The sequence below is a fragment of the Mercenaria mercenaria genome, chromosome 14 (assembly GCF_021730395.1).
Source record: "Mercenaria mercenaria strain notata chromosome 14, MADL_Memer_1, whole genome shotgun sequence".
NCBI classification, from domain to species: Eukaryota; Metazoa; Mollusca; class Bivalvia; order Venerida; family Veneridae; genus Mercenaria; species Mercenaria mercenaria.
This window is the reverse complement of record NC_069374.1, coordinates 38,820,386-38,844,527: the sequence shown is the minus strand read 5'-3', so window position 1 is coordinate 38,844,527 and position 24,142 is coordinate 38,820,386. Positions and strand designations below refer to the sequence as shown.

The 24,142-nt window shown below is 37.1% G+C and overlaps 1 protein-coding gene across 1 annotated transcript in view; it reads right to left on the bottom strand.

Moving 5' to 3' along the window:
• Positions 1 to 7,964: 7,964 nt before the first annotated feature.
• The window catches only part of LOC123539361 (calsyntenin-1-like), a 128,939-nt gene continuing 112,761 nt past the window's right edge, over positions 7,965 to 24,142 (bottom strand). The window contains exons 17-18 of the mRNA XM_053523303.1: positions 16,203 to 16,384; positions 7,965 to 12,252 (exon numbers count right to left, since the gene is read on the bottom strand). Coding sequence (XP_053379278.1) covers positions 12,073 to 12,252; positions 16,203 to 16,384 — 362 coding nt within the window. The 3' untranslated portion in view covers positions 7,965 to 12,072. The remainder of the gene's footprint in view (positions 12,253 to 16,202; positions 16,385 to 24,142) is intronic.

The window sequence follows — 24,142 nt, the reverse complement described above, 5'->3', positions numbered from 1 at the left end:
TACAGAAAGATTGCGAATTGCAATATTAAATATATTTCACATTGCCCCTTACACAATATGCGGCTTTTGACAGCAAAAGTCTACATTATTTTTAACAGCTCTCGTATGTCGAAAAGAAAGTTTAAAACAGAAAGCTGTTATTACTAACTTTTTACGTATTAGTAAATCGGCCTAGGTTTCAGAACAGGGTGTGGAAAGTATTTTCAATATAAAGTTGTTTGATGTATTAGGCCTACTTGCAGTAAATAAGAATGTTGACCCTACATCGCTCGCCTGTTTAATTTGGCCTTGGAATCATCAAGATAAACATTCAAGAAGATAGGGTCATAAATGTTGGCCTCTTCAGTGTTAACAAACTTTTTCTTTGATTTGAGTGGTTAGCTAGTTTTTGACCCAACATGACCGAGTTTCGAACTTGGCATAGGAATCATCAAGATAAACATTCTTACCAAGTTTCATGACGATAGGGTCATAAATGTGGCCTCAAGAGTGTTAACATGCTTTTCCTTTGATTTGACCGGGTGATCTAGTTTTTGACCCAATATAATCCAGTTTTAAACTTTGCCTAGGAATCATCAAGATAAAAATTCTGACAAAGATTCACGAAAATAGGGCCGTAAATGTGGCCTCTAGGGTGTTAAAAAGCTTTTCCTTTGATTTAACCTGGTGACCTAGTTTTTGGCCCCATATGACCGAATTTCAAATTTAGCAATAAGATCAACAAGATAAACCTTCTGTGTAAGTTTGTATCATATCAAAGCATAAATGAAACCTCAATATGACTGAAAGGGCCAAAACAGAAAATTTTGCCCCTTTCAGGGGCAGTAACTCTATTTTGCCAACTTATGTGCAAGGTTGTCTCTATCATATTCATACGAAATTGTGGACAGACGAACGATCACAAAAACTCACGTTGTCACTACGTTTCAGGTCGAAACGACAATTAAGTATCCATGGCTAACCCGTGCTTAAGGTTGCTTACATTATTTACTTAATAAAATAGAATATGTGAGTGTCCTACTACAAGTACTTAAGTTCGAATAGGTACTGATTTTAAAGTTAGTGAATAATATGTAATACCTATATATAGAATTAAAGCTGACCTTTACCAAAAATATTAAAGTGTTATTTCATGTACGACTATCTTCATAGTATTTTGTCATATATTTGTAGTATGTAACTTATACCCTGTTATTCATTATTTTCATACTTTTCTTATATATAAACTTTTGGAATTTATGTAGTTTTTTTACCATCGTATTACAATGTTATATTCCATGTTCGGCAATGAATGCATGTTTTTGCCTAAATATCTTGAAAAAAAAAACCCCAGTTTAACCGAATACACATAGTGATGGAATGTCCTTCATTCTGTTTATTATTTTTTGTCCTGCAGGTTAATATACAAATTTTAAAGCAAAAGTCATGGGGTAACGTGTTTTCGAATACCCAGTTCAATTTAGGCAATACTCAATTCATACTAAAATGATGGGGTAATTCACTCACCCTGAAAACTTATCAATTAATCTGCACATAATATTTAAATTGTTAACATATTAACCCAGTAAGCACGTGTTGAGATATGTGTAAGTTGTTGTGTAGTAACAAATACTATTTCTAAACTTTGAGTTAGTATGGCCATCTGGTGTCAGAGTGAGGTAATGGTCATAACAAAGTCAAATCCCGGGAAGGTGCACTTTAATTAAGTTTAAATGCCAGGACGGACATTAAAGAATCGGACAAAACGTAATGCGTTGCAACTGTATCCACCATCCACTGCGTTGGAATCATTTTTGGTAGACTATTTTATGTACCTGCATTGAAAGTTCACAGATTTCGAGGAATAATTGTGTTGTTTGATAGTGTCATACGTTATGATGCAAACGTAATCCGGGGGTGTTTTGTACACAAATTCAACCATTTTAATCGAAATTCTACAAAATCAGCAGTCCCTCATCAAACTGTACAGAAGTATTTACATTAATGGTAAAGAATTGTTATGAACAAGTGTTTGTAGCTGGAAGAGTACATAATGTGGGCTCCTGTCTCACTTGTTGTCTCTAGCCAAATGTAAAAAAATAAGAAAAACTCATAAAAAAAACTTAGCGCTGACAGCGGAAATACATTTACCCGGCCATATTTATCCACCGTTTCTGCGATGAATCCTCCACCACCGCGGCATTGGAACCCCTGCTTCTGCGAAAGCTATGGCCAGTGTGGTGTTTGTATAACGTAATGGTACAAGTACAGAGTTAGGTTTATATGTATGTTGTTCGTCCATCGTTGTTTGATGAGGACTATGACATCCTTCTATGCAGTCGACTGGGTTCTGTGCGTCCGGAGGTGGCTGATGAGTCCGATCCGGGCGCGGAAGTATCGACCACAGGTGGGGCACTTGTAATCTGTAGGAACTTCTGTTGAGTTGCTGGCTGACCTGGCTTTGCGGATAGCACGTTTCTCCTTTGCTGTCTGAAGGCGTGACTGTTCTGAGCTGAGCCTTATGGATCCGACACTGATGCGATGGCGCCAGTGAGGACGATCAAGAGTGAAGGTTTCCCAGTCAATGTTCAATGCTTTGAGGGCATTTTAAAGGCTGTCCTTGAATTTCTTTCTCTGCCCACCTACATATCAGCTCACCAGAGGAGCTGCTTTGGGATCGTGATGTCAGGCATCCTGTACATGTCCAGCCCATCGCAGTTGGCTTTTTGAAAAAGTGTGTGGATTAAGAGTAGCCTCTCTCTTTCCAATACTTCTGTGTCAGGAACTTTGTCTTGCCAGATGATATTTATATCAAGGCACTACCAACTATGGATTCAGAGAAGATATTTATAGTTTCTTTCAAATATAACCATTGGCTGAATATTAAGGACCATTTGTGTGAAATTATTTCAGTATCGGTCCAGCAGTTTCATACAAGAAAATTTCCACTATATACATACAGCAAAAAGTGGCCATGTTATTGACGATGTTGTTTAAAAAAAATGTTGACAACAGTTGACAACCAAACAGACCTCATGGAGTTAAACATTTATGCCAAATTAAATCAAAGCCTTGAGATGTCTGGTGGTTGCGGGTTTTGCTAGAGTTATTTTCATTTTAAATGCCAATCTATAAATACACATGTATAAGAAACAAATACTAATGTGCCTCATACCTAAGATAAACTCTGCCTGACCTTACATGAACAGGTGCAAGTCAGTGATGTAACCATGGGCTGGAATACCTAATTATTGACAGATCTTATATAATCTAAATGGCCAGTGTGAATGGATAGGTGATGAATAAGAACTGCTTGATCATTGATAATTCATCCCCACTGTTCATGAATGCGACTACTTTGTGTGGCACATGAACAAATTATATCATTGCTACAGACCAAGTTTGATGAGCTATTAAGGGCCATAAATCTTCCTCAACCAATCTGAAGGAAATTTGCAGGGCCCGGTTGCTCTATAGCGTGTAACATTTCTACCATGTTTTGTTGAAATCCTTCCAACCATGTCAGAGATATGACTCCGGACAGACAAAAAATGGAACAAGAGGGCCATGATGGCCCTATATCGCTCACCTGTTATCATTGCACTGGAGGACAAGAAGGTCCTCAGAAAAAATATCTAAGTCCAAAGGACAGGAACAACAAAGGGAAGAAATTTAACCAAAAAGAAAAAAAAAAATCTTACAAGGTACAGATATGTCAAAATATGCCTAAAAATTGGAGGTACCATCCATGTTGGTAGGGGAAGTGGTCTCGGTTTTTCCCTACAGCCAATAATAAAAAAGTTACTAAAAATAAGCTATTTATAGTAACGTAAATGGGAAGTAATTAAAAAAAAATTATTGCAAGTGAACAAAAGAAGGATCTGCCAAATAAATCTGTTGACATAAATGAAATTTCAGATCAGTATCTTCATTAGTTACGGAGATATATCCATTTTAATTTGAAATAAAGGGAGATAATTTGACACAAAATCAGTCCATAGTTATCTACCCTGACTGGCTCAGTCCAACTAATGACAATAATGAAATTTCAAATAAGTCCTATAAGTACTTACTGATATAAATCCATTTTGATTACAATCAGGGGAGGTAATCAAAACTAGAGCTATCACTAAAGGTGATGAATGTACCCCCGCATGCACTGACACAGTACACTGCAATTTGACGCACACAAGATTGCATAATTATGTGGACTGTAGGTATATAGACTGTATGTATACAGTATAGTAACAAAAAACAAAGTCCCATAACTATGCAGAATATTTATCTAAAAGAATGTAACATGCAGCATGCACAACTAGGGTTGGTACTGATCACTTGTGTGAAGTTTCATTAAATTGTGTGTAAGGGTTTGGTAGATTGGGACGCACAAGATTGCATATGCAGACTGTATGTACATAGTATGTTAACAAGAAACAAAGTCCCATAACTCTGCAATTTTTGTCGCTGAAAGAATCTAACATGCCCCATGCACAACTACTGTTGTTACTGATCACTTGTGTGAAGTTTCATTAAATTGTGTCAAGGGGATGAGGAGAGATGGTGTGCACAAGATTGTGTCTATGTATATAGTATAGTAACAAAAAAACAAAGTCCCATAACTCTGCAAATTTTTTTTCTAAAAGAACCTAACATGCCCCATGCACAACTGCTGTTGGTACTGATCACTTGTGTGAAGTTTCATTAAATTGTGTCAAGGGGATGAGGAGAGATGGTGCGCACAAGATTGTGTCTATGTATATAGTATAATAACAAAAAAACAAAGTCCCATAACTCTGCAATTTTTTTTTCTAAAAGAACCTAACATGCCCCATGCACAACTACTGTTGGTACTGATCACTTGTGTGAAGTTTCATTTAATTCTGTCAAGGGGATAAGGAGAGATGGTGCGCACAAGATTGCGTCTACGGACAGACGGACAGACGGCCAGACAACCTGAAACCAGTATACCCCCCCTTACAACTTTGTTGTCGGGGGGTACAATAACTCTGGAACCTACGACTGGGTCTGATTTGTCATGGAATCCAAGATTTATTGTTGTTGAAGATATTTTGGATGTTTGTATCAAATAAAACCATAAATAAAGTCTCTATATTGCTGCAAAAGCCAAAATAGCCAATTCTGGACCTTTAAGGGGCCATAACTCTGGAACCCATGAAGGAATCTGGCCAGTTCAAAAAAGGAATCAAGATCTTGTGGAGATACAAGTTGTGTGCAAGTTTGGTTAAAATCAAATCATAAACTAGAGCTATCACTAAAGGTGATGAATGTACCCCCCGCATGCACTGACACCGTACATTGCAATTTGACGCACACAAGATTGCATAATTATGTGGACTGTATATATATAGACTGTATGTATACAGTATAGTAACAAAAAACAAAGTCCCATAACTATGCAGAATATTTATCTAAGAGAATGTAACATGCACCATGCACAACTAGGGTTGGTACTGATCACTTGTGTGAAGTTTCATTAAATTGTGTGCAAGGGTTTGGTAGATTAGGCACGCACAAGACTGCATATGCAGACTGTATGTACATAGTATGTTAACAAGAAACAAAGTCTCTGCAATTTTTGTCACTGAAAGAACCTAACATGTCCCGTGCACAACTACTGTTGTTACTGATCACTTGTGTGAAGTTTCATTAAACTGTGTCAAGGAGATGAGGAGAGATGGTGCGCACAAGATTGTGTCTACGTATATAGTATTGTAACAAAAAACAAAGTCCCATAACTATGCAAAAAAATTTTCTAAAAGAACCTAACATGCCCCATGCACAACTACTGTTGGTACTGATCACTTGTGTGAAGTTTCATTAAATTGTGTCAAGGGGATGAGGAGAGATGGTGCGCACAAGATTGTGTCTATGTATATAGTATAGTAACAAAAAATAAAGTCCCATAACTCTGCAAATTTTTTTTCTAAAAGAACCTCACATGCCCCATGCACAACTACTGTTGGTACTGATCACTTGTGTGAAGTTTCATTAAATTGTGTCAAGGGGATGAGGAGAGATGGTGCGCACAAGATTGCGTCTACGGACAGACGGACAGACAGACAGACAGACGGACAGACAGACAGACAGACAGCCTGAAACCAGTATACCCCCCCTTACAACTTTGTTGTCGGGGGGTACAATGAAGCTGCTATTGTGCAGACAAGGCCAAAATAGCTAATTTTGGCCCTTTCAGGGCCATAACTTTGGAACCCATTAAGGGATCTGGCCGGTTCAAGAAAGGAAGCGAGATCTTATGGTGACACAAGTTGTGGGCAAGTTTTATTAAATTCAAATCATAAATAAAGCTGCTATATTGTGTCAAAATAGCTAATTCTGGCCTTTTCAGGGGCCATAACTCTGGAACCCATAAAGGAATCTGGCCAGTTCAAGAAAGGAACCAAGATCTTATGGTGATACAAGTTGTGTGCCAGTTTGGTAATCAAAGGCCTGAATGGCCTGAGTCGGCTAATAATTGATGTACTGACAGTATAGTCTACCAGTTTCAGTTTGTTTTTATTTTTTTTTTTTTTAAATTTCATAACACAGCTCGATATTTACCCAAAATATTATATCCGGATACGATTACACTTTTCTCCAGTTTGAACAATATATTTTACAAACTGTGATGATACGAAGACATTTGGCAGCAATTGGCAGTATCTGACATTGAAGTTTACGGTTAAATTACCTCTTATTTAAATCTTTTCATAAAAAAGTTGTTTCATTTCGCCAAACATAGACGATCTACTTTCGATTTCAAAAACTACAAGAAAATACAATTTAATGTTTCGCCGATTTGTTTATTTCTCGAAAAATAAGAATTAAAATCATTTTTAATATCTGTAGTAACTAAACAAACCAGTAAGAGCTTCTTCTTCCGATAATTTATCCGTTTACTGACTGCAAAATTCATGTGTGTGTGTAGAAACCCACGCAAAGTTTATAGAAATCATACGATGCGTGTATACGTTCAATGTGGGAGAATTAAGACTGATCGGGATCGGCTATGTTACCTAACGCATCCAGATGATTCAGATTTTGTTTTTAAAAAAGCATTGTGTGCATTTCTGTAATTTTATATACGTTTAGAAATTATTAGACATGCGTATTTGCATTATTTCTATACGTAATTTACGCTAATACGCATCTTATCTGGAGCCCTGTGGAACTATTTTTTGTCTTTCGCTGGATGTTACGCAAGCTTTGTAAGCCTGCGTAATTCATAAAATGCACATTTATGCTTAATGAGTTACATTCGAGTATTGCACAATTACAAGTCATAAATATGACAGATTACATCGTATATTGGTCATAGCAAAGGGAATTCACGCAACTTAATTTCATTCTTGCAGTGAACTGTTTGAAGTTTGAGAAATCTAATGGAACTACATCGCTTCACTATGTTATTTGGTCCATTTAGACTTAGAGAATCGCTGGATAGCAAGGACTCGTCAAAACGATTACATCGTTTAGCCGACTCAAAAATCAAATCATAAATAAAGCTGCTATTGTGCAGACAAGGTCAAAATAGCTAATTTTGGTCCTTTCAGGGGCCATAACTCTGGAACCCATTATGGGATCTGGCCAGTTCAAGAAAGGAACCGAGATCTTATGGTGATACAAGTTGTGTGCAAGTTTGGTTAAAATAAAATCATAAATGAAACCACTATCGTGCAGACACGAAATTGTTGACGCACGGACCACTGATGATCACAAAAACTCACCATGTCACTATGTGACAGATGAGCTAATAAAACACTATGTATACATGTACAAAGGCCATAAATCTTGTCTCACTCAAGCAATCTTACCCAAACTTGCATTTCCCTACAGCAGTTAACATTTCTACCATGTTGTACTCCATACCATTTCATAGATAAGGTTTTGGATGGATAATGCCAAAACTAGATCCCTCCGCCTTCGGGCAGGCGATAGTATTGCTGTACACTAAAAACAACACCAACTTGATACTGGCTGGATGTTTTATTGACAGAAAAACAGCCTAATACAATCATAAGTATCCAGTTGTAGCAAGTAAACAAAATGACTTTCAAAATTACTGTTTTATGTAACTGCTAGCATGTTTCCCTTTTTTATTCCTTGTTTTTCAGTGATTAATTGAAATATTAGAGTGAAATATATCTTGTATTTTCAGTGAAAATATCAAATACAATTTTCACTGGTAAGAAACTATAAAATTGGTACATTTAGTCGAAACATGAAATAAAAAGAAATGTTTGTTTTACATGTAAGATCAAAATGTCTTTCACTCGTGAACACCATATCTTACATTTTCACTCATGGCTATGCCCCTCATGAAAATGTTACATCTAAATTACTCAAGAAAGATATTTCAAACTTACACTGAAACAAACAAATATCCTCTATATATTGTAACAAGTAATTCTTATTGTAACTTTGATCAATAATTTTTTTCCTCTTATATCTGGTGTTTAGTCTTAAAGTTTTACTACACGTTTCTGACCCTTAAGTTATTTAATAAACATCCAAAATGTGGTAAGTTAGAATTTTCTTAAAAATACAAATAACAAATAAAAATGCAAAATGAAAACTATCCCTAACCAGAAGCTATAGTTCAAATTAGTAATTTCAAAAAAAAAAAATCGCAAGAAAAACTTTAAACTTACATGTACAACTTTCTAAAATGGTGAATTATGCTGAGTTATGGAGATAAAAAAGTATTTTTTAAATCTTGTTTTCCCTCACAAGGTTCAGTTCACTGTTTCACTGACTTCATTATCAACAAATAAAAATGTGCGTTTTTTTTTAAGATGTGCTTTTGCTTCTTTACTTTGATATTTATTCAGATACTTACTTCAATATTAATCAGTTAAATGAATATGAAATGTTCAATCTGTAATATGTTTTCAAAGTTAGTCACAGTGATGTGAAATCATTTCTGCTGTAAACTATATACCAATGTGTCTGTGTGTCTATTCTGTCTAACTTTAGTTTTGCACTATTTGATTTTTATCCATGAAATAAAAGTAAATTCCTGAAAAGGCATTTAAGCTGTTTAGCAGAAAAAAAAGATTAAGTAAGCAGACATTATTTTTTTTTATCAACAACAAAAACAAACAACATACATGATGGTGTATATATACAGATGATACACATAGAAACTGATGGCAGACAGCACACAATGATCACAATCATGACCAGGTAAGATGATGAATGAAAAACTTCTCAAAGCTGTTGTAGGAAAATATGGCATCATAGAATCAATTCCATTCTTACTGTTTCCTATAGTTCCTGTATAAACTTTATCTTGGCAGTTTTAGAGAAAATAAAGACATAAATAGGGAACTTGTCAGAAATATTGATTCCCAATGGATGTACAATAAAGCTGAAAGTAAGGAAAAGTAGCCTACAGACCTATCTGCAATACTATTATATATATAACTTATACACCATACCCCTACATCCCCTCTACTTCCTAAATAATCTTAATAGTAAGAAAATGGAATGTTTGAAATGATCATAATTCTCCAACAATGGTATTTTACTTTGGATATTTGAACAGAAACCGTATAACAAATATATACAAATCAAGTCTATAACTAGTATTGCTACATAAAATTCAGTTGGGAATGTAAAATAACTATCAAAAATGTTAAAAATCTGTAAAAAAGGTTAAAGTCTTAAATCAAAGACATGTTATGCCATCAAAATTGTTACCAGTTAAATAATGAAAGGACCATTATAGGCCTATATTGGTAACCAGAGATTAACACCTTAAACATAAATAGTTCTGCCAAATTACTTAAAAAACTGACCTGCAGAGTAAAAGGAGAATATTCTCAAAGTTTTCCACACGTCTATATCAGCAATAATGCTGTTCTTTGGTCAAATGATGATGGCTTTAATACATTTTTTAAGTAGAAGGAAAAAGTATACTTTTGTGAAATAACTTCAAAATAGAACCAGTGGTGTAAGAGATGGCATTTTGAAGACCTTTCTGTTTTTACTTCTAACTGCCATGTCTTTGACGAAATAGAATATGAATGCAAGAGGGTCACTGACCCTAAAGCGCTCACCTGTATACAAGACAAGTGTGTTTGTATCATGTAATGGTACAAGTACAGTGTTAGGTTTATATAAACATCAAGGTTCTAGCTATTATGGATTCCAAGAAGATATTCAATTTTTCTTTTATATAAGCCTATATCATATACATGTCATACACATGAGCATGGCCATTTTTGAACCTAGGGCAGTAATTTGAACAATTACAGTAGACAGTCAAACCCTGATATCACACACCAAATACCCAAGTAACATTTGAGTAAAATTGTTTTAAAATTGGGCCTGCAGTTTCTGACAAGAATTTCCAATACATATATATAGGGAAAAAGTGACAACTCCCCCTGGTAACCATGTTTTAAAACAAAGCAAAATGATTTGGACAATGTTGGTAGAAGGTCATACAAGGACCATTTGTGTGAAATTATTTTAAAATCGGGCCAGCAGTTTCATACAAGAAAATTGTCAAGTTTCCACTATACACATATAAGGAAAGGTGACCATGCCCTCTGGCTGCCATGTATTTAAATTAATCGGAATAATGGAGAGTGATCATAACAGGTCACCTTGGCAAGCTAATAAATCTAACACTATTTTAGCAAAAATATTTCGCTGTTCAACAATAATAAAGTTTATATCAGATGAAAGAGCATTTCCTATTTTTTTTTTAATTCAGACTTGTATTTTGCGACTAAAAGTTCAATGAAAATTTGATTTTTTAATGAATATTAATTATGCAAACAGTATATGAAAATAAATGAGTCAGATCACAACACAAAGACTTGTTAAAAAGTAACGGAAAGCACCGACAACACAAATCATCTGCTAGACAGAGAATGTAAAGTTTGCCATTCTTTATTTAACAACATAATAGAAATGAATGATCAAGATTTGCATTCTGTGCCTAGCTATATATATATATATATGTATATATTACATTTTGTAACACAAGTATAAACAAATAAATTATCCCTTCACACTGAAAACTTTCAGGACAGTATAACAGATAAGTAAGTGTAAACAACAGTTGTCACAATGAAAATTTATCCAGTTTATGCTTTGTTCCACACATTTTTCATTGCATGTATGAAGGGAAATATATTCAAATCTAGTAAAATGTAAGACTTTCCTTAATGCTAAAATTTTAATGTTCGTAAACATGCAATTATAATTATTAAGTGTTAATTATTCCTTATATCAAAGATATTTACTTCAACATACAGCATGACTTTTACATTGTACTTGACTACTCTTGTTTTATTTGTTATATATAATTGCACTAGTTGATCCTTCTTAAATATCATTAATCCACCATTCTGGCATATCATGGTATTTAGTGACCATACTTACCTTCATGCTTTCTTATGGAAAACATTAATTTTCAACACCAATGTATACAAAACTGAGATGATTGAAAACAAATCAAAATACAATTCTGTAAGTTTTTTCTTCTTGATAAGAAAACGGTCTATTGGGATATACTAATATTTGAGAGAGTGCACACAACTGTTAACAACGTGATACGTAAACTTCACAACACAACATGTATAGAATGACTCCAAATAACTTCATCCCTGATACACACTAACCCTTCTTCTGCTTTATAGGTAATAAGCACAGCCATTTTAAAAAAGACACACTGTAATATTTTAACAAGGAAGCATTATCATACATTCCAAAAGCATTTGAGCTTAATGTGACTTTCATTACAATTGCCTGGAAATTATCAGGTGAACATGTACTTTGAAAATTTTCTTTTGAATGGGTAGCAATCATTACAGATATAAGTGTGTTAACACTACGGTACAATGTAGATATGCTGAATCTAGAAGCTTTATACATGACATTACATGATTAGCAACAGTTCAGTAAATTTATAAGGATACAGTATCAACTGTAAAAAAAGGAACTGTTGAGAAAAATAATATTTTTACATGGCCATCATTAAATGTACTACACAGTAACTTATACCTTCATTAAACATATTACACAGTATCTTTAAACATCATCAGCTTCATTATTAATGTTTTAATATGAGAGTGTTGAGTCATCCCACTCTAGAGTTTTTCTCGCTGTTTTGCCATCATCATAATCTTCATCATCTGAGGAATCTCCGTCGTCATCATGGAAACACTCGCTGATATCATCATCCGTATCACTGTCATCAGGTAATGATGTTTTCTGTGGATTCTCTTCATACTCAAATAACTGAAACAAGAAACATGGCAATGTCACACAACCAGGTTTTCCACATAATAACCCCAGCAACCCAAAATACAATTCCAAGCTTGATCTCCATTTAAGCTCATTATCTGCCAGAAATGTTTTCTTTTTTTTTTCAAAAATAAGAAAGTTGACCTAAGCAGCGCTAAATACAATCTTAAGACCTAGCATAATAAATTAAGAGCTTGCCTTACCTCCAGTTTGGCGGCAAGCCAATACCTCAATCTAAACTAAAGTTACTGTCAGGAAACAGTCAGACCTTGACCAGGGCAGCCCCAACTGCATTCCAAACCTCTCTCTCCTTAGTTTCACTGAAATATCTCATTCTTACAGCTTGGTATGGAAAGTTCTATTTCAATGACCTGTTGAAATTGACCCTGACTGACATACAATCCAAACTTTTCTCTCCATGTTAACTACAAGCTCTTCCTTTTATTTGAGTGAGTTACCTAGTTTTTGACCCCACATGACCCAGTTTCGAACTTGGCCTAGGAATCACAGTGTCATTGCAATTTCAATTCCTAACTACTTTTGTTCGGAAATCATTTTCATATATCTGACCTCAAAATCAATAGAGGTCATCTGCTGGTAAGGATCAACCTCCTTATGAAGTTTCATGATCCTTGGCCCAAGCATTCTCAAGTTATTGTCCGGAAACGGTTTAAATGATCTTTGACCTTTGGAACCTAAAATAATTAGGGGTCATCTGCTGGTCATGACAAACCTCCCTATTAAATTTCGTGATCCTAGTCCCAAGCGTTGTGAAGTTATTGTCCTAAAACCGTTTAAGAATTCCGGCCCAAACGTTCTCAAGTTATCATCCGGAAACCGTTTATCTGTTTCGTGTTATTGTGACCTTGACCTTTGACCTACTAAGCTCAAAGTTGAACATGACCTGTATTTAATCATGTTACATCAGTGTACAAAAATTTAAGATCCTAGACCCAAGCGTTTTCAAGTTATCACCTGGAAACCATTTAACTGTTACGAGTCACTGTGACCTTGACCTTTGACCTACAGACCTCAAAGTCGAACTTGACCTGTATTTCATGATGTTACATCTGTGTACCAAAAATTATGATCCTAGGCCCAAGTGTTCTCAAGTTATCATCCGGAAACCATTTAACTGTTCCGAGTCACTGTGAACTTGACCTTTGACCTACAGACCCCAAAGTCGAACTTGACCTGTATTTCATGACGTTACAACTGTGTACCAAAATATATGATCATAGGCCCAAGCGTTCTCAAGTTACCATCCTGAAACTGTTTTAACTGTTCAGGGTCACTGTGACTTTGACCTTTGACCTATTGACCCCAAATTCGAACTTGATCTGTATTTTCTGATGTTACAAAAGTGTACCAAAAATTATTCAAATCGGTCAAGCCTTTCATGAGTTATCATCCGGAAACCACAACAAGAGGGCCATGATGGCCCTATATCGCTCACCTGTTATCATTGCACTTTAGGACAAGAAGGTCCTCAGAAAAAATATCTAAGTCCAAAGGACAGTAACAACAAAGGGAAAAAATTTAACCAAAAAGAAAAAACAACTAGAAAATGCTTTTGTAAAAAAGTGCATGTCTCCCCCAATGCAAAGTCCTATAGGCAAGAAGTCAATAGGGTTCAGGAGCGAAAGTCAGACAGACACTGATGGTTGGCTGCAATAGGGATCATCTACTTGGCATGTCCAGTCATCCCGCTAAATTTCAACACTCTTGGCCTAGTGGTTCTCAAGTAACTGTTCAGGCTCCTGTGACCTTGACCTTTGATCAAGTGACTCAAAATAAATAGGGGTCATCTACTCTGCATGTCCAATCATCTATTAAGTTTCAACATTGTAGGTCAAGTGGTTCTCAAGTTATTTCCAAAAAATGATTTTACATGAACAGGCCACTGTGACCTTGACCTTTAATAGACTGACCCCAAAATCAATAGGGGTCATCTACTCTGCATGTTCAATCATCCTATGAAGTTTCAACATTCTGTGTCAAGTGGTTCTCAAGTTATTGATCGGAACTGGTTATCAATGTTCAGGCCACTGTGACCTTGACCTTTAACGGAGTGACCCCAAAAACAATAGGGGTCATTTACTCTGCATGAACAATCATCCTATGAAGTTTCAACATTCTGGGTCGAGAGGTTCTCAAGTTATTGATTAGAAATGGTTTTCCAAGTTAAGGCCCCTGTGACCTTGACCTTTAACAGAGTGACCCTAAAATTGTTAGGGGTCATCTACTCTGCATGACCAATCATCCTATGAAGTTTCATCATTCTGGGTCAAGTGGTTCTCAAGTTACTGACCGGAAATGGTTTTCAATGTTCGGGCCCCTGTGACCTTGACCTTTAACAGAGTGACCCTAAAATAGTTAGGGGTCATCTACTCTGCATGACCAATCATCCTATGAAGTTTCATTATTCTGGGTCAAGTGGTTCTCAAGTTACTGACCGGAAATGGTTTTCAAAGTTCGGGCCCCTGTGACCTTGACCTTTAACAGAGTGACCCCAAAATCGTTAGGGGTCATCTACTCTGCATGATCAATCATCCTATTAAGTTTCAACATTCTGGGCCAAGTGGTTCTCTAGTTATTGATCGGAAATGGTTTTCAAACGTTCAGGCCCCTGTGACCTTGACCTTTGACGGAGTGACCCAAAATCAATAGGGGTCATCTACTCTTCATGATCAATCATCCTATGAAGTTTCAACATTCTGGGTCAAGTGGTTCTCTAGTTATTGATCGGAAATGGTTTTCAAACGTTCAGGCCCCTGTGACCTTGACCTTTAACAGAGTGACCCTAAAATAGTTAGGGGTCATCTACTCTGCATGACCAATCATCCTATGAAGTTTCATTATTCTGGGTCAAGTGGTTCTCAAGTTACTGACCGGAAATGGTTTTCAAAGTTCGGGCCCCTGTGACCTTGACCTTTAACAGAGTGACCCCAAAATCGTTAGGGGTCATCTACTCTGCATGATCAATCATCCTATTAAGTTTCAACATTCTGGGCCAAGTGGTTCTCTAGTTATTGATCGGAAATGGTTTTCAAACGTTCAGGCCCCTGTGACCTTGACCTTTGACGGAGTGACCCAAAATCAATAGGGGTCATCTACTCTTCATGATCAATCATCCTATGAAGTTTCAACATTCTGGGTCAAGTGGTTTCTAGTTATTGATCGGAAATGGTTTACAATGTTCAGGCCCCTGTGACCTTGACCTTTGACGGAGTGACCTCAAAATCAATAGGGGTCATCTACTCTTCATGACCAATCATCCTATGAAGTTTCAACATTCTGGGTCAAGTGGTTCTCTAGTTATTGATCAGAAATGGTTTTCAATGTTCAGGCCCCTGTGACCTTGACCTTTGATGGAGTGACCCCAAAAACATAGGGGTCGTCTACTCCAGCAGCCCTACAACCCTATGAAGTTTGAAGGTTCTAGGTCAAATGGTTCTCCAGTTATTGCCCGGAAATGAAGTGTGACGTACGGACGGACGGACGGGCAGAGAGACGGACGGACAGGGCAAATACAATATGTCTCCCCCAGAGGGGGGAGACATAATTCGTACAAGGTACAGATATGTCAAAATACACCTAAAAATTGGAGGTACCATCCATACTGTACCATGCTGTACCACAGAAAAGTGGTCTCGGTTTTTCCCTACGTGATAGGTGAGCTAAAAATTAAAAGTTGCAAGTAATGGCAAGCCTCGCTCCTTCCAGGACCATAATTATCTAGCCTCGTCTGAGAAACGCTTTCTCAAAAGACAGTAACCTGTTATTCTCTATATAACCCCCATATACTTGGTATCAAGACTTATTTGACTTATTTTCAATCTAGGTTGCCATACTATAATTTTGAAATAACCGTTAATGCACGTCTCCTCTTAAAAAGACAAGATATTCACTCCATTACAATGAATAAATAGAAAAATAATTACCTCTTGGTCTATCGGGTTCACTGTTATATTTAGTTCTGAATTGTCCCATTCCATTTCTGGTCTATCATCCATTGATGGAACACGTTGTCTATTGTGGGCAGCACGGATACGTAACACACCAAGTACAATCATAAACAACAAGAAACCGACACACACAACAATTATAGCAACCATTCCAAGATCTGAAATGAACAATAGCTATCATCCATACTGATAAATAAATTAAACAAGCCAGTTAAGTGAACTGGTAATCCCTAAGGGTTTCACCCTTCAGATCATTATCTACCTAAAAAAAGCACTTCTAAAAACTTGACAAGAGGGTCATGATGACCCTGCATCACTCACCTGAGTAATATGAGCTACATGTTTCAAATGTCAAACTGATGATAAATTATTAAGAAAGTCAGTAGATTTGTGTGCAAAACTGTGTATGTCATCAAAATTTCAAGGCTGTATCTTAAAAAATAAGAAAGTAGGTCAGTAGGTCAAGGTCACAGTCAAGTGACATCATATTACTTGGGGTCATCAGGTAATTATAATTAAACAGTCTTGGAAATAGGATCAGATGATTTTTTAAGTACTTTACCTATATAACTCACATAATAACTAAGTGACCCCAGGGCGGGGCCTCTTTTAACCCAGGGGCATAATTTGAACAATTTTGGTAGAGGACTACTAGACAATGCATCATACCAAATATCAAACGCCTAGGTCGTATGGTTTCAGACAAGAAGATTTTTAAAGCTTTTTCCTATGTAAGTCTAAATAAAACTTAGGACCCCCAGAGCAGGGCCTCTTTTCACCCAAGGGGTAAAATTTGAACACTTTTGGTTGAGGACCATAAGACAATGCTACAAACCAAATATCAAAGGTCTAAGTGTTGTAGTTTCAGAGGAGAAGATTTTTAAACTTTTTTCCCTATATAAGTCTATGTAAAACTTGGGACCCCCGGGGCGGGGCCATATTTGAATAATCTTGGTAGAGGACCACTAGATGATGCTACATACCAAACATCAAAGCCCTAGACCATGTGGTTTTGTACAAGAAGATTTTCAAAGTTTTCCCTATGTAAGTCTACATAAACCATGTGACCCCCGGGGCGGGGCCATATTTGACCCTAGGGGGATAATTTGAACAATTTTGGTAGAGGACCACTAGATGATGCTACACACCAGATATCAAAGCCCTAGGCCCTGTGGTTTTGGACAAGAAGATTTTTAAAGTTTTTCCTTTCGGTTGCCATGGCAACCTGAGTTCTTCATGGAATTCAATTCTTTGAACAATTTTGAAAGGGGACCAACCAAGGATCATTCCTGTGAAGTTTGGTGTAATTCTGCCCAGTGGTTTTCAAAAAGAAGATCTTTTAAGAAAATGTTGACGAACACACGACACACGACAGATGACTGACGACGGACATTGAATGGTCACAAAAGCTCACCATGAGCCTTTGGCTCAGGTGAGCTAAGGAAGTCTTTCATAAACAAACATCCTCACACTATAAACATGCCTATATATTTCGTAACCAAACTTCATCACACTTAAGACACACCCACTATTTTATAACAAAACATTCTAACACTTTAAACACACCTTTATATTTCATACCCAAATATCCACACTCTACACACATGTCCATATATTTCATAATCCAACAATCTCACACTTAAAACACTTGGTATTTCATAACAAACAAGAGCTCCACCAAACGAGGCTATATACGCCCGAAGGGTTGTATCAGAGGAGGATGGGAGCAAAATTTAAAGAACTAGACTGTTGAAGCCCAAAGGACAGGAACAACAAAGGGAAGACATTCTAAAAAAAAATTCTAAGTCCGCAAAAAAAAATCCTTACCAGGTACAGATGTCAACAAGAGGACCATGATGGTCCTGAATTGCTCACCTCTTCCCACATGATCCAGTTTTGAGTATGACGTCGTTTTTTCTATTATTTGACATAGTGACCTAGTTTTTGAGCTCATGTGACCCAGTTTTGAACTTGACCTAGATATTATCAAGATAAAAATTCTGACCAATTTTCATGAAGATCCATTGAAAAATATGGTCTCTAGAGAGATCACAAGGTTTTTCTATTATTTGACCTATTGACCTAGTCTTTTAAGGCACGTGACCCAGTTTCAAACTTGACCTAGACATCATCAAGGTGAACATTCTGACCAATTTTCATGAAGATCCATCCAAGGGTATGGCCTCTAGAGAGGTCACAAGGTTTTTCTATTTCAAGACCTACTGACCTAGTTTTTGATCACAGTTGACCAAGTTTCGAACTTGACCTAGATATCATCAAGACAAACATTCAGACCAACATTCATACAGATCCCATGAAAAAAATGGCCTCTAGAGAGGTCACAACGTTTTTTCATTATTTGACCTACTGACCTACTTCTTGATGGCACGTGACCCACTTTCAAACTTGACCTAGATATCATCAAGATGAACATTCTGACCAATTTTTATAGAGATCTATTCACAAGTATGGCCTCTAGAGATGTCACAAGGTTTTTCTATTTTTAGACCTACTGACCTAGTTTTTGACCGCACATGACCTGTTTCGAACTTGGCCTAGATATCATCAAGATGAACATTCAGACCAACTTTCATGAAGATCCGTTGAAAAATATGGCCTTTAGAGAGGTCACAAGGTTTTTCTATTATTTGACCTACTGACCTAGTTTTTGATGGCACGTGACCCACTTTCAAACTTGACCTAGATGTCATCAAGATGAACATTCAGACCAACTTTCATACAGATCCCATGGAAAATATGGCCTCTAGAGAGGTCAAAAGGTTTTTTATTATTTGACCTACTGACCTACTTTTTGATGGCATGTGACCCACTTTCGAACTTGACCTAGATATCATCAAGGTGAACATTCTGACCAATTTTCATGAAGATTTCATGAAATATATGGCTCTAGAGAGGTCACAAGGTTTTTCTATTTTTAGACCTACTGACCTAGTTTTTGACCGCAGTTGACCAAGTTTCGAACTTGACCTAGATATCATCAAGATGAACATTCAGGCCAACTTTCATACAGATCCCATGAAAAAATTGGCCTTTAAAGAGGTCACAAGGTTTTTCTATTATTTGACCTATTGACCTAGTTTTTGCTGGCACGTGACCCAGTTTCGAACTTGACCTAGATATCATCAAGGTGAAAGTTCTGACCAATTTTCAAGAAGATCTTGTGAAATATATGGCCTCTAGAAAGGTCACAAGGTTTTTCTATTTTTAGACCTACTGACCTAGTTTTTGACCGCACGTGACCCAGTTTCGAACTTGACCTAGATATCATCAAGATGAACATTCAGAGCAACTTTCATACAGATCCCATGAAAAAAATGGCCTCTAGAGAGGTCACAACGTTTTTTCATTATTTGACCTACTGACCTACTTCTTGACGGCACGTGACCCACTTTCAAACTTGACCTAGATATCATCAAGATGAACATTCTGACCAATTTTTATAGAGATCTATTCACAAGTATGGCCTCTAGAGATGTCACAAGGTTTTTCTATTTTTAGACCTACTGACCTAGTTTTTGACCGCACATGACCCTGTTTCGAACTTGGCCTAGATATCATCAAGATGAACATTCAGACCAACTTTCATGAAGATCCGTTGAAAAATATGGCCTTTAGAGAGGTCACAAGGTTTTTCTATTATTTGACCTACTGACCTAGTTTTTGATGGCACGTGACCCACTTTCAAAACCTGACCTAGATGTCATCAAGATGAACATTCAGACCAACTTTCATACAGATCCCATGGAAAATATGGCCTCTAGAGAGGTCAAAAGGTTTTTTTATTATTTGACCTACTGACCTACTTTTTGATGGCATGTGACCCACTTTCGAACTTGACCTAGATATCATCAAGGTGAACATTCTGACCAATTTTCATGAAGATTTCATGAAATATATGGCCTCTAGAGAGGTCACAAGGTTTTTCTATTTTTAGACCTACTGACCTAGTTTTTGACCGCAGTTGACCAAGTTTCGAACTTGACCTAGATATCATCAAGATGAACATTCAGGCCAACTTTCATACAGATCCCATGAAAAAATTGGCCTTTAAAGAGGTCACAAGGTTTTTCTATTATTTGACCTATTGACCTAGTTTTTGCTGGCACGTGACCCAGTTTCGAACTTGACCTAGATATCATCAAGGTGAAAGTTCTGACCAATTTTCAAGAAGATCTTGTGAAATATATGGCCTCTAGAAAGGTCACAAGGTTTTTCTATTTTTAGACCTACTGACCTAGTTTTTGACCGCACGTGACCCAGTTTCGAACTTGACCTAGATATCATCAAGATGAACATTCAGAGCAACTTTCATACAGATCCCATGAAAAATATGGCCTTTAGAGAGGTCACAAGGTTTTTCTATTATTTGACCTACTGACCTAGTTTTTAATGGCACGTGACCCAGTTTTCGAACTTGACCTAGATATCATCAAGGAGAACATTCTGACCAACTTTCATGAAGATCTTGTGAAATATATGGCCTCTAGAGAGGTCACAAGGTTTTTCTATTTTTAGACCTACTGACCTAGTTTTTGAAAGCACGCGACCCAGTTTCGAACTTGACCTAGATATCATCAAGGTGAACATTCTGACCAATTTTCGTGAAGATCCATTGAAAATTATGGCCTCTAGAGAGGTCACAAGGTTTTTCTATTTTTAGACCTACTGACCTAGTTTTTTAAGGCACGTGACCCAGTTTCGAACTTGTCCTAGATATCATCAAGATGAACATTCTGACCAACTTTCATAAAGATCCCACGAAAAATGTGACCTCTACAGAGGTCACAAGCAAAAGTTTACGGACGCACGCACGCACGCACGGACTGACGGACGGACGACGGACACTGCGCGATCACAAAAGCTCACCTTGTCACTTTGTGACAGGTGAGCTAAAAACATAAATATTTGAGGTACCATCCATGTTGTACAAAAGAAAAGTGTCTTGGTTTTTTCCTATAGGCAATAATAAACAAGAGGGCCATGAAGGCCCTGTACCGCTCACCTGACCTATTGATCTAAAGATCATCAAGATTAACATTTTGACCAAGTTTCCTTAAGATATGGTCATAAATGTGGTCTCTAAAGTGTTAACTAGGTTTTTCTTCGATTTGACCCGTTGACCTAGTTTTTGATCCAACATGACCCAGATTCGATCTTGACCTAAAGCTCACCAAGATTAACATTCTGACTAAGTTTCATGAAGATACAGTCATAAATGTGGCCTCTAGAGTGTTAACAAGCTTTTCCTTTGACTTGACCTAGTGACCTAGTTTTTGATCCCACCTGACCCAGATTTGAACTTGACCTATATATCATTAAGATCAACATTCTCACCAAGTTTCATTAAGATATGGTCATAATTGTGGCCTCTACAGTGTTAACTAGCTTTTCCTCTGATTTGACCTGGTGACCTAGTTTTTGATCCTACATGACCCATATTCAAACTGGACCTTGAGACCATCAAGATTAACATTCTGACCAAGATTCATGAAGATATAGTCATAAATGTGGCCTCTACAGTGTTAACAAGCTTTTCCTTTGATTTGACCTGGTGACCTAGTTTTTGACCCCAGATGATCCAATATCAAACTCGTCCAAGATTTTATTGAGGGTAACATTCTGACCAAGTTTCATTAAGATTGGGCCAAAATTGTGACCTCTAGAGTGTTAACAAGCTTTTCCTTTGACTTGACCTGGTGACCTAGTTTTTGACTCCAGATGACCCAATATCGAACTCATCCAAGATTTTATAGAGGGTAACATTCTGACCAATTTTCATTAAGATTGGGCCAAAATTGTAACCTCTAGAGTGTTAACAAGCTTTTCCTTTTATTTGACCTGGTGACCTAGTTTTTGACCTCAGATGACCCAATATCGAACTCTTCCAAGATTTTATTGAGGGTAACATTCTGGCCAAGTTTAATTAAGATTGGGTCAAAATTGTGACCTCTAGAGTGTTAACAGTCAAATTGTTGAAGACGAACGACTGACGACGGATGGATGGACGACGACGGACGACAGACACATGGTGATCACAAAAGCTCACCTTTTGAGCACTTCGTGCTCAGGTGAGCTAAAAACAAGAAAGTAGGTCAGTAGGTTAAGGTCACAGTCAAGTGACATCATATTACTTGGGGTCATCAGGTAATTATAATTAAATAGTCTTGGAAATAGGATCAGATGATTTTTTTAAGTATTTTTCCTATATAACTCCCATAATAACTAAGTGACCCCAGGGCGGGGCCTCTTTTAACCCCAGGGGCATAATTTGAACAATTTTGGTAGAGGACTACTAGACAATGCATCATACCAAATATCAAAAGCCAACGTCGTATGGTTTCTAACAAGAAGATTTTTAAAGCTTTTTCCTATATAAACCTTTATAAAACTTGGGACCCCAGGGCAGGGCCTCTTTTCACCCAAGGGGTACAATTTGAACAATTTTGGTTGAGGACCATAAGACAATGCTACAAACCAAATATCAAAGGTCTAAGTGTTGTGGTTTCAGACAAGAAGATTTTTAAACTTTTTTTCCTATATAAGTCTATGTAAAACTTGTGACCCACGGGGCGGGGCCATATTTGACCCTAGGGGGATAATTTTAACAATCTTGGTAGAGGACCACTAGATGATGCTACATACCAAATATCAAAGCCTTAGGCCATGTGGTTTTGTGCAAGAAGATTTTCAAAGTTTTCCCTAAATAAGTCTATATAAACCATGTGACCCCCGGGGCAGGGCCATATTTGACCCTAGGGGGATAATTTGAACAATCTTGGTAGAAGACCACTAGATGATGCTACATACCAAATATCAAAGCCCTAGGCCATGTGGTTTTGTACAACAAGATTTTCAAAGTTTTCCCTACGTAAGTCTATATAAACCATGTGACCCCCGGGGCGGGGCCATATTTGACCCTAGGGGGATAATTTGAACAATTCTGGTAGAGGACCACTAGATGATGCTACACACTAGATATTAAAGACCTAGGTCCTGTGGCTTTGGACAAGAAGATTTTTAAAGTTATTCCTTTCGGTTGCCATGGCAACCAGAGTTCTGCATGGAATTCAATTGTTTGAACAATTTTGCAAGGGGGCCATCCAAGGATCATTCCTGTGAAGTTTGGTGTAATTCTGCCCAGTGGTTTTCAAGAAGAAGATTTTTTTAGGAAATGTTGACAGACGGACGATGGACGACTGACGACGGACATTAAGTGGTCACAAAAGCTCACCATGAGCCTTTGCCTCAGGTGAGCTAAAAAGTTACAAAAGTAAGCTATTTATAAGAACAAGAGCTGTCACTAATGGTGACAAATGCCCCCAAAGCATGCCCAAGAATGCTAGTTGTTTGCGCAAAAAAAACCACACACATCATTTCGTGACCTTTACCCAAGAGACCCGTGTCATAAGCATGACAATATGGTTTAATATTTGTGTCAAATTATTTTCAAATCCCTTGATAAATGGCAGTTATTGACCAGACAAGAAATACCTTTGACTTCTAAGTGTGACCTTGACCTTGGAGCTAGCGGTCTATGTCTTGGAAATGACATGTCAACTCAATATAGGGAACATTTATGCCAAGTAATTTTAAAATCCCTTCATCAATGGCAGAGTTATGGACTGGACAAGAAACAGACCATGTTAACTTTTACCCTCTAAAGTGTGACCTTGACCTTAGAGCTAGGGGTCTAGATCTTGCACATGACATGTCGTTTCATTGTGGGGAACATTTATGCCAAGTAATTTCAAAATCCCTTCATCAATGGCAGATTTATGGACCAGACACAAAACAGACCCTGTTAACCTTTGACTTCTAACTCGGACCTTGACCTTGGAGCTAGGGGTCTGGGTCTTGCACATGACATGTCGTCTCATTATGGTTAACATTTATGC